A 17,040-nucleotide genomic window follows, 5' to 3' on the forward strand; every position below is an offset into this window, starting at 1 on the left:
ACGATGCACGATGATTACAGACAACAATAATTCGACATCTGTTCTCCACTGCACAAGTCCAACCCACAATGATTAATGTCACAGGAATGGGCAGCGAGAATAAAATATTAATCTTTATAAAAGGATGCTCAGGAGGCATTATCAACTTACGAGCATCCAAGCAAAGACTTCAAATGAAACACTGACACAGGAACTATGCTGAAGCTACATACACGCAAAAAAATTTTGTCAATTTAAAAGCCTTTCATTTGGAGGGACACTGATAAATACATTTCTTTATTTTACGGTTCATTTAGTTAATGTGGCCAAAAAAATAAAAGCTATGCTTAGTAACCTTGCTTCCGTTACAAAGCATGGAGACAAAGATTGTAATTTTAGTCATAATTAAACAATAAGAACTCTTATAAATGCTATATGCTGTCTACTAATATTTAATAGACTAACAATTTCCTAATGGAGAAATCACCAGATTTCCTAACTATTTAAGGATACAGCAGCTACACAGCTCACTTGGTAATTAGCTGGAAGTCATTTGTAAAACAACGCAACAGAGAATACAAACAACTCTATGGGACAAAACAAATCAGATAAATCACTATTCACATAAAACCAAAATTTTGAAGTTTGCAGGGATAAGACACTTCATTTAACTACCAACCATAAGTACTTACTCATTTAGAACTGAAAACATGCATTAGGTTATTATAAAACTGTTCCACACTGATCTTTAAATTCATACTTACATTTGAACATACTTTTACAGAAGACTTTTACAACACAGAATTGTTTAAGGTGCTAATCTAAAGAAACGCTTCCTCCGTTTCAGGGTTTGAGGTGGGGGGTTTTTGGAGGGGAGAGGGACATGAAAGGACAAAGAGATGCAGGGTTGGTCTCCATCAAAAGTTTGCTGCTTTACACAGACAAAAAAGATTTTGTGTGCACCGTAACAGATCTATGTAAATTACTGTGGTAGGAATAATGAGTATTATGTATTTATACATGCATTTACTTCTATATGGTCATATCTAGTTTTTTTCTATATAATTATTAGATATTCATATTTATCTTATGTTTAAAGATCTATACATAAAATATTATGTATGTATGGCATATGTAAGAACATATTGATATACTGACGTCCTCACTGAGCAAGATGTATACGTATTTGTCTAAACTAGTACATTTAAGGCTCTATTCAAGTCTCAAAATGAAATAACTTGCTGAATCAGGATGTTAATCACTGACAATTTTAAAATGCTTTACTGAATGCAAAAAGCTGCATCCCAGTTAGCCCAGCTGAACACTGGGGTGTTCTAAGACCCTACAGAAGCATCCAGCCTCTATGCAAAGGACTTCTGCCCAATAATTTTCTTCTCTACAAGAATCAGGGAGTGGGACAGAATCAAATGAACTCCTCCAAAGCACAGACTGCCAATTCCCTGTTCACAACTATCCTTTATCCTGCTGATAGCACTACCTGGGCAATATATACACACAAAAATGAGATAAATCATTCATAGAGAGTACGGGAAAACATGACAGTTTAGCTCTTGAAAAAACTCCTAAAGGGCACGCTCTTAGATTATCGCTGTGATTTAGCCCTTGGAAATAGTTGTGCTACGCACTGTGGAGAACTTCTGCAGCAGCCATGACCAAATGATCTTTTCAATGACCTTCCAGGAAGCGTTTCCTCACACAAGAAACGGAACGAAGACTAAACCAATGTATAACACGGGTCTACTGCTGTGAACAGAAAAAGGGCAATTGAGCATCATCACGTTAGGGACTATTTTCCATGCTCAAGAAAAACAAGATGCAACCTTATGCTTTTCCAAAAGAAAATTCACATTTATTTTGTCAAAGCCGTAATAGATTATTGATGCAAAGATGGAGGGGATAAAAGGCAGATCATCTAAGATGTGCAAAATAGGCCTTGAACTCGATGAATATAACCCCTGAAAACGGGCAGAAACAGCTGTCTTTATGTTAGCAGGGAATCAACAGGAAAATCTTTTCTTCTTAGTGATATTTGAATATTTGTTGTTTCAAGGACAGAAACTAGAAGCATCAAGATCTGATACAGACTTAGCCTAAACAGAGAGATGACTTCTACTTGTTGGCCTCTGTAAATAACCACAAGCTTGGAAAAATACGCTCCTTGAAGTCACCTAGCTAGTATTCTCCTATCAAATACATATATACAAATATACACGCACACACGCTATGCTTAACATTGCTTTGACTGACTAGCTACATACTGATTTTTCTTTTTCCCTGTGGTACTAGGGCTCAATTATGAGCCACTGTTAGGACAAAAGCACCAAAACCTAAGGAATGTACAGGAGTTTCCTGCCAGGGCTGAACAAAATTTACTAAAAGTAAGTACAAGTTCTGCAAAGAAGAAAAGTTACCTTGAATTTCAGGAGGAAACATATAAATGGCACACGACATAACCAGAAGAGAAGTGAACAAATTTTAAAACTATATTTTACATCCTTTTTTAAAGACATACAAACTCCATACCACATTCTCATCCAAGGTCCCAAACTCTTCAGATTTTGTAAAGACCACTGAACCATCCATCACTCAACATCGTTCTTCAAGCACAATGCTTTAGCAAACTATTTCACACACCCACTCCTCTCACCCCAAAATTCTTCAAGCTTCACGAATTCATGTATTTTGAATTTTAATTCCTCTGGAGACACAAATAAATCTTCCTTGACCTCTCAAAGCACAGAATTAGAGCGTTTTTTGCCAACAGAAATACACTGATGAAGTGCTGTTTGATTTTCTGTACATTTTACAGCTTTCCATCAATTCCACAATCCTGTACTGCATATTGCTTTTAGAAAAGAAAATCTCATTTCTGCAATATGATACAGGACTAGCTGGATACTTATATGAAAGTATTGCTTATCAGTTAAAAATTATTGAATCAATGAGGAAGAGGAGAGGCAGTCAAACTATGTTTCAGTAATAAGAACTCAAACCCACAGAGTACGGGGAAAAAAAATAATCTAACAAAGGCTATGGCTAGGGGTTTAATTTATTTTCAAGTGAATTTCAGTGTTTATGAAAGGTTCCCAGCACAACTGGTTCTCCATACACAAGCTTTATAGAGAATTACCAGTGGCAAGAGAAGCTTTTAAGATAATGCTTTGTTTATCAACACACACACAAAAAAAAAATACATATATGAGGTCACATATAACCATACAGAAGGGAGGGCAGCGCAGAGGTGTGTACGCTAATAGAGCCCGCGGGAAGCGGCACAGCCACATCACTGCTGCACCGAACTCTGCCAGTCCTCCCCAGTGCCAGGCTCCCTCCTCTCGTGCACAGCACTGCTCCACTGTGCCACACACGCCAAGCTGGGCAGCGCTAGTAGCATACGTGCCTTGAATCTCCATTGCAACTCAACTGAAGCACGTTAGATTTAAGACATTCTTAACAGCCAGTGACATGAAAACCCCCGGTTAGGAGCCTCCTGATAAGATCCAAAAAGCCATTAAGTAGCAGTGTTCTGTCAACAAAACTGGACTGAGTTCAGATTAATGACTCTGCTATTAAAACAGATTCATTTAAATTTCTCAGGAGCTCAATAATGTTGGACTATACCATTTGCTGCAACCCAAACGGCTGAGTTTGAGAGTTAGGTTTAAAAAACAAACCAGCCACACACAATTTCTCCTTCCACCTCTGAAAATGAAATTGGTTGAATAAGGGAAGTCAAAGATTAATACAGTAAATACACGATGTGCCCCTATAGCCTTCCTTAGGAGTGCTTTTTATAGTCATAATTTCTTGTTTTATCTGAGTTATCTCAATTTCCTCCTATCCAAGACTGTCAAGTGTAATACCCTTATATTACTGACTTCTGCCCCAAAGACCTTGCAACCTAAAAGCAGCTAGGAGAAGGAAAAACTACTACACAGACAGCGAGCTGAGAATGAATGAAGGAAAGGAGTAACATCGTATCTGAAAGAGCAGACATTAAAACGGTCTCAGAGAGACTAGTACCATTTTACCCAAGCCCCAACGCCAGCAACTCCATCTGCATTCCTCCTTTTTATTCTTGCAAACCCTGCAATTCAGAATAAAATCATTTGATGTGGCTCATAAGGGCTGAATAATTTCAAAAGAAGATCTCAAAAGCGAAGATGAAGCTGAACTGCGTTTCGCCTTGCTGGTGCAGTACCTGGTGACGTGGCTGGTAGACTGTTTTTCAGAGATTCATTCTTACTTCATCACCATCCATAACTGCAGGAAGTAAATTTACAACCTGTGTTATGCCTTGTTGCTCAAGTGGGACTGTAACTGTACGGAAGGCTTCCTTATGGAAAAGCTCTATCTCTTTCTTGAAAGGTTCAGAGTCGCCAGGATCTCCATCTTCCAGTCTTAATTCTCATTAGACTTTTTTTTTTTTTTTTTTTTTTTTACACCCAAAGTTTAAGGTTTAAACATGTAACATGTATCATGTAGACCCAATAATTTTACAGGTACTTGTTATAAATCATAAACTTGGAGAATAACCTCACTGCAAATTCAGTTTAAATAAAAAGTACCATCAAAATGTAAAGCTTGTTCTTTGAAAATCATTCTTCATTGGTACTTGTGCAAAATTAGAAAGAAAACTTCAAGTGGAAAGAAGTGGAAAAAGCAACAGTACTTAATTCCACAGCTGTCAGTACCAGATCCATGCAATACCCCACCTTCTAGCAGGGCCGCTGAACCGCACCAGGCCCAAACGCACACAGTTCTGTGAAATTAAGGAGCATAACAGATTGCAGCACAGATTGTGTTGGCTTTATAATTGTTCGCTAACTGGAAGAAAATAAAAGTTACTAGATGCAGCAAAGCTTACACAGCTGTGGTTAGACATTACCTGATCTGGTATAAGACCTGCCAGTACAAAGCCAATCCACGAAGAACAGTTTTTAAATTGGAACCAAAAAAGTTTGTTTTATCAGCACTTTGCATCACGTGGTCCCAGCATTTTTGATCTGACAGAAGAATCCTTTCAAATTTCCTTTATCATTGAACCATTGCCTATTTGCGCCGTCATTAACTTCTTCTGACAGCACATAAACACTTAGTTTAGGTTAGTTTAACCTGCAGTCATCTCGAAAAAGAATAAAATGTTTCACATCAAATCAAGAAATCTGTAAGACAAGTGCTTGAACTTACCTTTCACTGGCCCACTAATGTAAAAGGAGAAAATAAGAAAGCATGGATGAACAGCCCACTCTAAAAGGTTTATATGTTGTTTTACTTCAGCTAGGGGACAGCTTAAAGGGAGAGAAGAATGCTTCGGAAAGAAAGGACATCAAAAACTTCCATTTCTCCACAGAACTTCACTGAGCACAAAAGCTGAATTAATAGTTTTTTTATAAAATATATCATAGTTAGAGTTATAACACATGCTAATAACACTGGATGCTTAATGCCCTTTTAAATTAAAAATTACAAGTTTTTGCTTTCACTTCTTTATGATCTACAACCTGCAGTAAGTGTCAATTAGCATTTCCTCACTTATTTTAAGTCGTCTTGGCCTTCTAAAGGAACAACCTTAATTGGTTACAACCTCCACCACGTTCGGCAGCAAGGACAAACCTTGCACTAGCACAGATCTGGAGACAATGAATAATGCAGCAATGGTTGCAAAGGTCCTGCTTACCGTGCTGTGTGAAGAGGTCACTGTGAACTATTTCTATCAAGCAGTACAACTTCTGGATTGTGAGCCGGCTCACGGGAACGTTTAAGATGAATTCAGTAAAGAGTTTGCTACATACAAAGGGACAAGTAAAAATATATTAATCTCTTTCCAAAATACATAAAGAACATCCAATAGCAAAGAACAAGATGAACAACTACATACTTTTCGACAAGCAAACTTATTTTTTTCCAGACATAAAAGAATTAGACAGGAATTTTAACATCTTTGTCAGCGGCATGGACAGTGGGATTGAGCGCACCCTCAGCAAGTTTGCCGACGACACCGAGCTGGGTGGTGCGGTCGACACGCTGGAGGGAAGGGATGCCATCCAGAGGGACCTGGACAGGCTTGAGAGGTGGGCCCATGTGAACCTCATGAAGTTCAACAAGGCCAAGTGCAAGGTCCTGCACATGGGTCGGGGCAATCCCAAGCACAAATACAGGCTGGGTGAATGAGTGGATTCAGAGCAGCCCTGAGGAGAAGGACTTGGGGGTGTTGGTTGATGAGAAGCTCAACATGACCCGGCAATATGCGCTCACAGCCCAGAAAGCCAACCGTACCCTGGGCTGCATCAAAAGAAGCGTGACCAGCAGGTCGAGGGAAGTGATTCTCCCTCTCTAGTCCACTCTTGTGAGCCCCCACCTGCAGTCCTGCGTCCAGCTCTGGGGCCCCCAACATAAGAAGGACATGGACCTGCTCAAGCAGGTCCAGAGGAGGGCCACGAAGAGGATCAGAGGGCTGGAGCACCTCCCTATGAGGACAGGCTGAGAGAGTTGGGGTTGTTCAGCCTGGAGAAGAGAAGGCTGTGGGGAGACCTTACAGCAGCCTGCCAGTACCTAAAGGGGTCCTACAGGAAAGCTGGAGAGGGACTTTTTGCAAGGGCAGGTAGTGATAGGACAAGGGGTAATGGCTTTAAACTGAAAAAGGGTACATTTAGATGAGATGTAAGGAAGAAGTTCTTCCCTGTGAGGGTGGTGAGGCACTGGCACAGGTTGCCCAGAGAAGGGGTGGATGCCCCCTCCCTGGCAGTGTTCAAGGCCAGGCTGGATGGGGCTTTGAGCAACCTGCTCTAGTGGAAGGTGTCCCTGCCCATGGCAGGGGGGTTGGAACTGGGTGATCTTTAAGGTCCCTTCCAAACCAAACCATTCTATGATGAATTTCAGAGAAATGTGAATTTTCTTTAAACACATCTGTTTAGGTTTTTGTGTCTTTTCTTTTGCCCTCCTCCTTTTATCTCAGTTTTACACTCTTTGCCCATGTTTCATTGAAGGTTTTAGATTTCAGTTTTCAGTTGTCTATGTTATTGCCTCTTTACTTCAATCATCACATATCACTAATGGAATAATACGTGACCATATAAGCCAAAAACAAAAAAACCCTGATAATTCATTACAAGCTTTCACCAAAAAAAATTAAAAAAAAAAATATCAACAGAAACACACACATTTTAGGATGATAAGGTACCATCACTCATCAGCTGAGCTCACACATAACACAGATTTTTTAAGAGCCTTTTCAATAATTTTGCATTGCTTGCTAAAATCCTGGGGTTTTTCTGGTTTTCCTATTAAGCTTCACTTCTAAGTATTATTCAATCTCAATTTAAATACTCTAAGTGACAGAAAACCGTAGCATTTGGGATAAAACCGGCCAAATCCTGGTATTTGTCATTTCGTATATTTTCCCAGTACTTTTGCTATCACATATCAAAATTATGATTTAGTCCAGAAACCCTACAAAGATGTATTCCCTCGGCCCCTAGGAATCATAAGTGTACATGTAAAAAAGTTTACAGTACAGGCAAGCAGAAGCTAAATGCCAGGTTCCTCAGGCCGTTGGAATGTTAGACTAAGATTATACTTATCTATTTTATTTCTACTTTATCCTTCTTTTCCTCATTTTGACACACCAGAACACAGAAATGAAAATGGACAATATATAGAAGGGTTTGTGCAATCAAATTAGATAAAAAAGGGTTTTTTTCCAACTTAAATACCTTGTAATAGCACTGTGAAAGAAAAACTGATTTTTTTCTCTTTAAGTTAAAAGTTCTCCTGAAATACTAGTTTTGATTAGGTTTCTCTATCGTTTTTTTGTTCTAAAACTTCTTCCTATTACCGTTTCTATTTACTAACAACTTTCCCGTGTTTATGAGCTACTGAAATGTCGATCCAGTAACAGGGTTCACTGAACAAAACCAGAGTTATTACTTACATTAAATTTATACTTGACAGAGTGAAGCATCAAGTACACAGCTTAAGAGTTTTGATGTCAGTTGCCTGATTGATAATTCTTGCTATCTCATTACATGATTGTACTCAACAAGACTGCAAAGTTTGTCAAGACATTTGTCAAACCTTGGTGCCATACATGTTACTTTTAAAACAGGCTATTTGTGTAGCCCTAAAAATATTTGCAAGGCAAAAAAAAGGTAATAAACCCAAAGTGATAAAACATCTCAGGTGATCGTATTTCATTGCCTCTGTATATATTTTTATGTATGTGTGTGTATACATATGTAAAATAAAGATCTAGATAAAGTTCACACTACGCATTTCATTAACTCTACTCACCTAAGTTCTTTTGGATCAAATACTAATTTCACATCATTGACAATAGCTGGCAAGTATTTAAGTGCTGCCCCCTAAAAAAATAAAAACAACAAATAAACAAGACTGAAATTAATGTCTTTAAAGGTGATGCAAAGACTGCAAGAAGAGAATCACACAAGAGTAGGTTGCTTTAGCTTAACTATTCTCTGTGGCTTCAGCTGAACCCCTGTGACTTGCTCTTAGCATATTCTTTTGGGGGTAAGTTACCTAAACTGAAACTCAATGAAAATGAAACTTTTAGATTTAACAGGTTTAAAAGAAGAGCAGCACGAAAGATTAGTAAGCTGGGAAAACTGACAACTTACACCAAAATTAGAGACTTACAAGCTCCTTCCAACACGTTATAGAAACCTTTTGGTGTATCAGTACACAACGCATAACTAAGTTGTGTTCCTCTAATCACTTTTTACCTATCTTCTGTAGAGCTGGAGAAGCACCTTCTCCGCATCAGCCATGCTGTAGGTGTTTGGGTTTAAATTTTCCCTCCACTACTTAAAAATGAAACAAAAATGAAACAAAAATGCACACTTGTCATTTCTCCCCCGCCGTAAATTCTTGGTAGCCACTAATGAAACTGCAGTTCTTTCTAATTCCCCTTGAACTTGCAGTTGTCACTCCATTTCACAGTACATAATGACAGGATTCAGACGATACAAACAGATGCTTAACATTTTAACTATTCATAGTAATTTTAACTAATTTTGTCTTTCTCTTTCTTAGTAACAATCAGTAGTTATTTATTTATTTCTAGAGCAAACATTCTCTTACAGGCATCAAGAGCAAAAATCCAGCAATTAAAAATTACTGCCCAGCAATTTAAGGCAATCATGCCAGAATACACTTTGGGTTAGACAATAGTAAACGGACCTCTAGTAACACCACAGATACAAATCACTTAGTCTACACAAACAGTAATCTCAATCAGATGAAGTTGGGGGTTTTTTTCTTCATTTGCAAATGGATTTAAATGCCCTATTTCAAACAATAGATGAGAAAATGTTCTAGATAAAAAACCCTAAGGCAAAAGTCTTTGGTTTTAATCTTAACCTTATTAGCTCATACACATGCATTATTTTTACTGAGGTCCCTCAAGTTCTTGCGTCCACTGAGCACCAGACTAGAAAAAAACCACAGTAATTCAAATATAAACCACAACAGCCAGACTTATTTCGCTTACCTTTGCATTTTATTGATAATATCAAACAGTTTGATTACAGATGTATTTTTGCCTCAAAAGGGGGAATGATTCATTCCCCATAAAGGGCATTTCTGTTTGTGGGTTTAATGCTTAGCATTTGCAGTTTCCGTCAATGAGAACACCATGCGCTCCCTATCCTCTTGAATTAGAAGGAAGACGAGCCCTTATACTTTTCTTTTTTAATCAATACTTTTCTAGTCTGAAGTCCATGACATGACAAGTGACTATAGTATACAACTCCACGGTCAGAGGAATTCAAGAGACAGAAAATTTCTATTTAGCAGTAGTTGTTAATAGGAGGAAGAGCCACAGGGAAAGAGACTTGAGGAGTATTGCCTCACAGGTACATACAAAACTACTTGTCTATTTTCAAACAACTACACTTTTCTGCCACAACCCTCGTAATTTTAAATCAAATTCCACCTTTCTTGAATGCATGAGGTCCAATTGTTTGATTACAGTCACAAGGATAACTTCAAGTAGCCAACACGGAAAGTTTGCCAACGCTTGCTGACCACTTTTAAAAGAGCAAAAACCAAACATGTCAATAGGTTAGATGCAAATTTCAGAGCATTCCAGTTTTTATTCATAGTCTAGTTAAACTGTCAAGCTTGATCATCAAACATTTCCACGTATGCTTAAAGGACTACTCACATGCTCAGAAATCAAGCTCATAACTGTAATTATGCAAATAGTCCCATTATGTACACGCTTCTGTGTTTTGATGGATGAGGACTCTAATGACCAGTTATAAACCACAGCCATCGCTGTGTTTTTATTTGCTTATCATTCAAATGCATGTAGCAATAAATGTTTAGTAACACATACTAAAAAAGAGCTTGCATTTTATATCTTGAATTAAAATTTCACACTGTGCTGGCACAATCATTAAAATTAACACTTTAATAGCTTAAATTAAGTACTAGCAGGTAAAGCTATTTACAACATCAATTTAACGCCTGCAGTTACAACAATTATCAGCTACTTAGGTTCTACTTTATGGACAAACCAATTAAAGTTTAATATCTTAAAATTTAAAGAAAATTGTGGAAGTATATTTCCCCATTTCCAATCTCAACTGACTCATTTACATGACAGACAGTATGATCAGACAAGTAGGCTCTGCAGCCTTATGATTAAATCTGTATCTGTGTAATCCAAAGGTCTACTAAAATAACTTTTTGTTGATACTAACTCTTGTAAAAGAGCAGCTCTCACTGTAGATTCTACTCTGTTAGAAGCTGCAGCTGCAAGTAGATCTTTTGTTAGCAGTAGCACAATTGCAATGCTGGTTATTCCCAGGATACTGGAATACCTAAGTGAGGAATATTAAATTGAGCAGATAAAAAACCTGTTCTCGTCTTTTCATATAACATCAGGAAAAAAACAAATAAGCAATCTGGTTTGGTTTTTTTCCATTGTAAGAAATTAAATTAGATTACTTTCCACTCTTGATCAGCACTGGACAAATGTTCAAATTCCTCATTTCTGCAAGAAGTACATGGCAAACTAAATCAAAGTCTTAGTTTCACAGTTACACAGTGATGCCTATGACACTCGAAAATTCAAAACAGCATTAGAGAAAACACAATAATGAAGAACTCTAATTCTCTGATTTTTAATCAAACAGGTTTTTGCAATAATTGCCATGTGATCATATTAGATACACATACAAAGCTGGAAATACCAGTCTTACATACTTAGTCAACAATTATACATAATTTCAAGCTGGGCTGCAAAAAAAATTTTACTGCCCAAAGAGGCTTCTCTTCTTGTGGAAAAGAAGTGACAAATTATTACTACCCTTATCAAGTTACAAAATCATTCATTTTAAGTACTACAAAGCACACAAACTAGCAAAAGGGAAGAATAGAAAGGACAGAAAGCAGAAACAAGACAGTGCACCATATGAATAATGGATATATTTTCCCTGTTACTGAGTTAAACTTCCTTGTACGCTCACTGTTCTATTGACTGTCAGGGTATTATTGGAATTTATTTTCTTTTCCTGGGATATGATTCACATGCGAGTCAAGGATCGGCATGACGTCAACAAGTGCATGTCAGCCTGCGAGCTAACTCCAAGTACCTTTCAATATTATGTCTTATCCCTTACTTCTCCCTCTCCCCACCACGCACAAGCATACACACAGCTGTGCACTTACACAAATATGTGTTAATTTCCCCTTTATGAATATCATATCTGGGTATAAAAGGTATTATACCACAGCCAAAGTACATACATATGAAAAGAACCGTTAACTGACACTTATTACATGAACCAGCTGCCAATACAACCTATTGAACTGCTAAGTCGATGAGTGTAGTGCTTCAGGGATACCCTTCTAAACTATAAAAAAAGGCAATTAAGTATGCCAAGAAATAAAACTCACTAAGTGAAAATAATAAGGTCCAGAAAAGTCAAAGCTTTGCCTTAAATAGAATAAATTAAGCAATAATTGATGGTCACAGTCCTCTGCACAGCCAATACAGAGGACAAAATTCCTAGGTTTTATCGTTCCACAGAATAATCGCAACTTATTCCTTAAATCATCACAACCATCTCTCTATCTAGAGCAGTCATCCTTTGCAACCTTTAAGATAAGTCATTATAAGCACATCAATGAATTTAACAGCTAATTGTATTCTCCTAAACTTCTTCAGAGCTAGCAGCTAAATAACACGGGGGGGTTTTCAGACTGAAGAAACAAATTCAGTGATGGCCTGTATCAAAAGATTAGTCGGGGCAAAAACCCTTCAGACATGGTAAGAAACCCAGAATAAATAAGACTAAGTGCAATGGAAGCGTTGTTTCTAACGGTGGTCCCTCTGAACATCAGTGAAGGGTCCACTGCAGTGCCCACGCTGCCACGGCTCTTTTTTGCCTGATGATTCATGTCCAGACAGGTTTAATGAGACAAGAATGGGTAAGGAATGGGATCTACCAAAGAAAAACTAGCACATTACTCAGATCTAAAGGTTCAAGGAGTTTCTATGACTAAAACTTTATCCTAAGCCAGCAGTTTAGAAAACACTGTCACCAAAACAGTCACTTTATTCTGAAAGCAACTTCTGCAATTTTTTGGGGGGAAAAAAACCTCAAACCCCAGAAAACCTGTTAGAGCACTTCAACACTTGCACGTATAAACTATGTAAAATAAGGGTAAGCTTCATTTATTTTTTGGAACAACAAAAAGAATCCCAAAAACCCCAACTACTAAAAATTACCTGGAGAAGCTGCCTTACAGAAAAGTTCCTGAGTTTTTCATTTCTTCATGAAGATAGACACGTATCAGCAGTCCTCCCAGAAAGAGATGGGAGGACAGATCCACACGCTTTTTCTTCGTGTCATTAGGCAAATGTAAGCACCTCAACTTTTAAGTTTTGGGACTCCCACCAGGGCCCAGGCAACCTGAAGCCCTCTTCACTCCTAACAGTTTCCTCTAGGACACCGTGTAAGCCTGTCCTCCGACCACAGCTCCCTTCAAGCCCTTCCTAGTTTTAAGTTGGGGAAAGACAAAAGACAGACTAGTACTTCTCCACGGAGTCTGCTTCTGCAAACCTTTGAGTGTGCTGGAGATGGCTTCACTCATGAAAAGCAGCATTACCTTAAGCATTCGGTCACCAGTGCCAAAAGTCACCTAGTCCACCCTTTGAAAAGCCACAGAGATTATTGTTTCAAACACTGACAATCCAACATAATAGCAAGCCATGAAGAACATATCTACACAGAAGTGCATATGCTCAGAAACATGTTTAAGAAGCATTACAAGATTAGTACAATTACAGCATATTTCACATGCCATTTGGAGACGTATCTTAAATACGTTCTGTCTCAAAGCCAGAAAGTCATGCCGCAGCCTGTGTGTTCAGCAAGCACTGTTTGTAAGCATCTCCATTACTTTGTCACATCTGGTAGCCGTTAGTGTATTTGAAGGCTTGTGGAATAAGAAAAATTACACTCTCAACACAAAAATTCTATTTTACCGCACTTGAACTAACACCCTTACGTATTAACACAAAACTACACTAAAAGGGGACCAACAATATGGCATTATATTGCACCATAGCATCCTTCTACCACTCGGTAGAAGGCAAATTGTCTGCACAAACACTTCTTTGTCATAAGAGCTTAAAGTCACTTCTGATATAATTTTGGATAACAGATATAAACAATGGGAGTTTTACTAATTTACTTTTGTTTATTACACAGTTGAGAATATTGAGCAATCTCTTCATTAATACAAAACAGAAATTACTGCTGTGACAATAACAATGGTCACTGGTAAATGAAAACAAAGCAGTACAGAGTACAGCAAAGCAATCTTGCAACAACAGAAAATTCTAACTTTTATCCCATTCTTGGTTTTATACTGACAAGGAATGCCAAAAAACAATAGCAAAAGCTTCTTTACAGTGGCCATTTAAGAAAACTGCAATACTAACTTAAGGTTGTCATTAGATTGAACAAATGATGTTTGCAAAGTATTAACCCAAATGTATTCTGAATAGTATACTACAGGTTTTGTCTAAGATTTAAGTTCATCTCTTTGTACTACATAAAAGCAAAAATACTTAATTTAAAAATGTCATTTTCTAAAGTCATTCATTTCAAACAGCACACCTAGTCTCAAAATTAAGCATAAAATCTCTTTGCCAAATATAGTATATTCTTATGAACTCTTCTGTTTGATGAAGCAATAAATTTGTTTTACCTGACGCAATGTGTACATGATTTTAATGTTAATTTTCATCTTTTGTGTCATTCAACACAAAGCACCTACCTTCTACACAAGCGTTATGCCAGATGCCATTCTATGAAACTCATCAACCCAGCCAAATTAAGCCCAGTCAGCAGCTGGATGAAACAATTTCCAAGAACACCTAAACACTGGTTTTGAATTGCCCCACTCTACAGCAGTCATTCGTTCCAAATCACAACTGAACCAACGCCTCCGGCACGAAATTCAGTGTAAAAGAGCACAAAGCATGATCACAAGTAAAGTGGCATTGCACTCTTCTAGAGATTAACGCGTTTGTTGCCAGTGTAACAACAGACTTTCCCATATAGGTTCTAAGAGACACAGAAACCTCAGTCCGTGGTTGCATTTTGTTACTCAACTAATTTTAAACGATAGTCAGCGTATTCAACCTGTTGGAAAAGCCCTGTAGACTAATGCAGTCTCTTTTGTTTTCTTCCTATGTACCTCAGCAGCTTGTAATGTATTTCCCTGTCTTCATTTAAATACTCTTCTGTGGCTTTAGCAATAAATGCTTAATATTGAGTAGGAAAAAGTATGGTATGCATACTGAGAAATATGCATCATGTGTTAAAAGTAACAAAGATTATTAAAAAGCCATACACACAAGAGAATTCGCATTAGTGAAATGTTATCATCTTCTGCCCCGGCTCTCTGCGGTCACATTACAGGATAATTCTGTATACACACCTACTTTATCAAGATCATTTAAAGCACAGAGAACTAACTTGGCTACCAGCCTATAATTTTTCAGTCATCCTGAACAGCAGTACAAAGTCACGCATAACAGCAAACATTAGAGCAAACTGCAAGAACCCTGCTGAGAATAGTTCAGCTCCCTCATACAAACACAGCCGAAATCAGACAGTCCTCATAAATCCGATGCAGCTGGCTCAACTGCCCTTGTTTCTTGTTGCCCAAGAATAAATTACTAGGAAACATTTGCATTTTTATCTAAACTGGAAACGTCATGCTAGGCTTCAGCTGAGCTCATGCTTAAACAGTAAAAGGTGAGGGAAATAATTATCATGCACCAATTAGCAGAAAATAGGAATAAAACCAGGAAAGCTCACTACGCTTGTAACCATTAAAAATATGTGCACGTACCAAATGCTGCACACCTTATTTAATCAAGGAATTCTTAAAATCAAACTGATACTTGAAAAACAAAGTTTAATCTCTCTACTTCTCAAACTATTATTGCAGCCCGCTACCATTCATCATGCAAGAAAAATTTTTCTAAGATGACGACCAAAACATCTGTCAGCTCAAATCACTGTTTGAATTTCCCTCTCCAGGTTGGAGAACTGCACACCTTAAAAGACATCAAGTGTAAAAGGTGGCCTCTGAATGACTGCCTCTACTGCAGTCAACACTGACACACAAAAAAAACCCCTCCCTAACAATTATATTTAGTTAATTATAAAAAACAAACTCTGCATTGTTTTGAACACTGTAATTGATACCATACCAGCTTCTCAAATTCAAACACATAGGGTTGAATATTGCTGCCTTTATAGCCTAGGATGAAAGCGGTTTTCATTCATTCTTACACCTTAATGTTTTGATTGCAACATATTTGAGTCCACAAACAGGTATAAATGTTAGTAAAGCTCTGCTCAAATCGTGTTCCAAGAATACATGGATTTTTACCTATTTATTGTAAAAATACATAGCTGAAGCACTACAACTCAAATTTAAAATAACCTTTTAATAATGTTTTTAAATTGTTATTATTTTGCAATACCAAAAGGTCACAAAAGGAAACAGACCTTTACACTCTGAAAAAAAAATAGAGTTTTTTCCATGCATACGCTAAGCCAGCGACTACAAATATACACCCCAAGGACTGGGTGACCAGTTCTTCAGCCACAAAGTGACCACTAACTGCAGCGACACAGCGGGCAGCAGACCGGAGCCAGCACTAGGGTCACCTTCAGAGCCCCCTCCTCTGACCACACCACACTGGAAGCAGTGAAGGATGGACAGCTGACACGGACATGCCTCTCCCTAACTCCAGGCCAACTCAAAGCTTCTTGGAGAATCCTGTGCAAAAGATCAGGTCATCGGCCTTCCCAGCCATGAGACTGGGAGTCAAAGCATCCTCAGTAATGCAAAGCACGATTTTGGTGCAGCAGAGGATTTCGCAGATAGACAGGGCTTTTGTTTTTTTGTTTGTTGGGGTTTTTTTCCGTTTAAGTCTTGAGAAAAATTTAATCCATGCTGTGTAGTTATATCTACTTGCAGCCAGCAAAACTGCAAAGTATCACTTTTAACATGCCCTCCACAGAAAATATTCTTGATTTTGTTTCCTTAAAAGGCTGAAACTGAAGTCAGGCTTGCAAAACAGCCACATATACAAATTCTCCCCTACCCTAAGAAATTCTGAATAGCCATAATCCTAAAAGAGGTACAAATTCAGTGTGTCTTTTTGTGCTCTACAACCTTAAATCCTTGTACAATTCATACAGTTTTCTTTTGAGGAAACTCTTTTTTTAAATGTAACCAAAGCCTTGAAAAATTCAAATTAAAAAAAGGGGTAATTTAAATGCAAAATATTAAGTAACTGAAGACCAGAGCTACAGTCAGAAACAGCTCATCAGCTTCTACAAGGACATAAATATTTGAATAGATAAAGAGTAATTCTTGCTAAGAACATAAGACTGCAGTCATTCATTCTCCCCCGCACAGTGTCAGTTTGAAGGCTACTCTCGTAACAGACAGGCTGGGGGGGGGAATTCAGTATAACCA

The 17,040-nt window shown here is 37.9% G+C and overlaps 1 protein-coding gene across 2 annotated transcripts in view; it reads right to left on the reverse strand.

Annotated features, from left to right (window-relative positions):
• DOCK1 (dedicator of cytokinesis 1) overlaps positions 1 to 17,040 on the reverse strand; it is a 318,400-nt gene that overhangs the window by 227,469 nt on the left and 73,891 nt on the right. For both annotated transcript variants that reach the window (XM_050899443.1, XM_050899442.1), the window contains exons 24-25: positions 8,293 to 8,363; positions 5,681 to 5,787 (exon numbers count right to left, since the gene is read on the reverse strand). In XM_050899443.1, coding sequence (XP_050755400.1) covers positions 5,681 to 5,787; positions 8,293 to 8,363 — 178 coding nt within the window. The remainder of the gene's footprint in view (positions 1 to 5,680; positions 5,788 to 8,292; positions 8,364 to 17,040) is intronic.

This window comes from Gymnogyps californianus, chromosome 6 (genome assembly GCF_018139145.2).
Source record: "Gymnogyps californianus isolate 813 chromosome 6, ASM1813914v2, whole genome shotgun sequence".
Classification (NCBI taxonomy): Eukaryota; Metazoa; Chordata; class Aves; order Accipitriformes; family Cathartidae; genus Gymnogyps; species Gymnogyps californianus.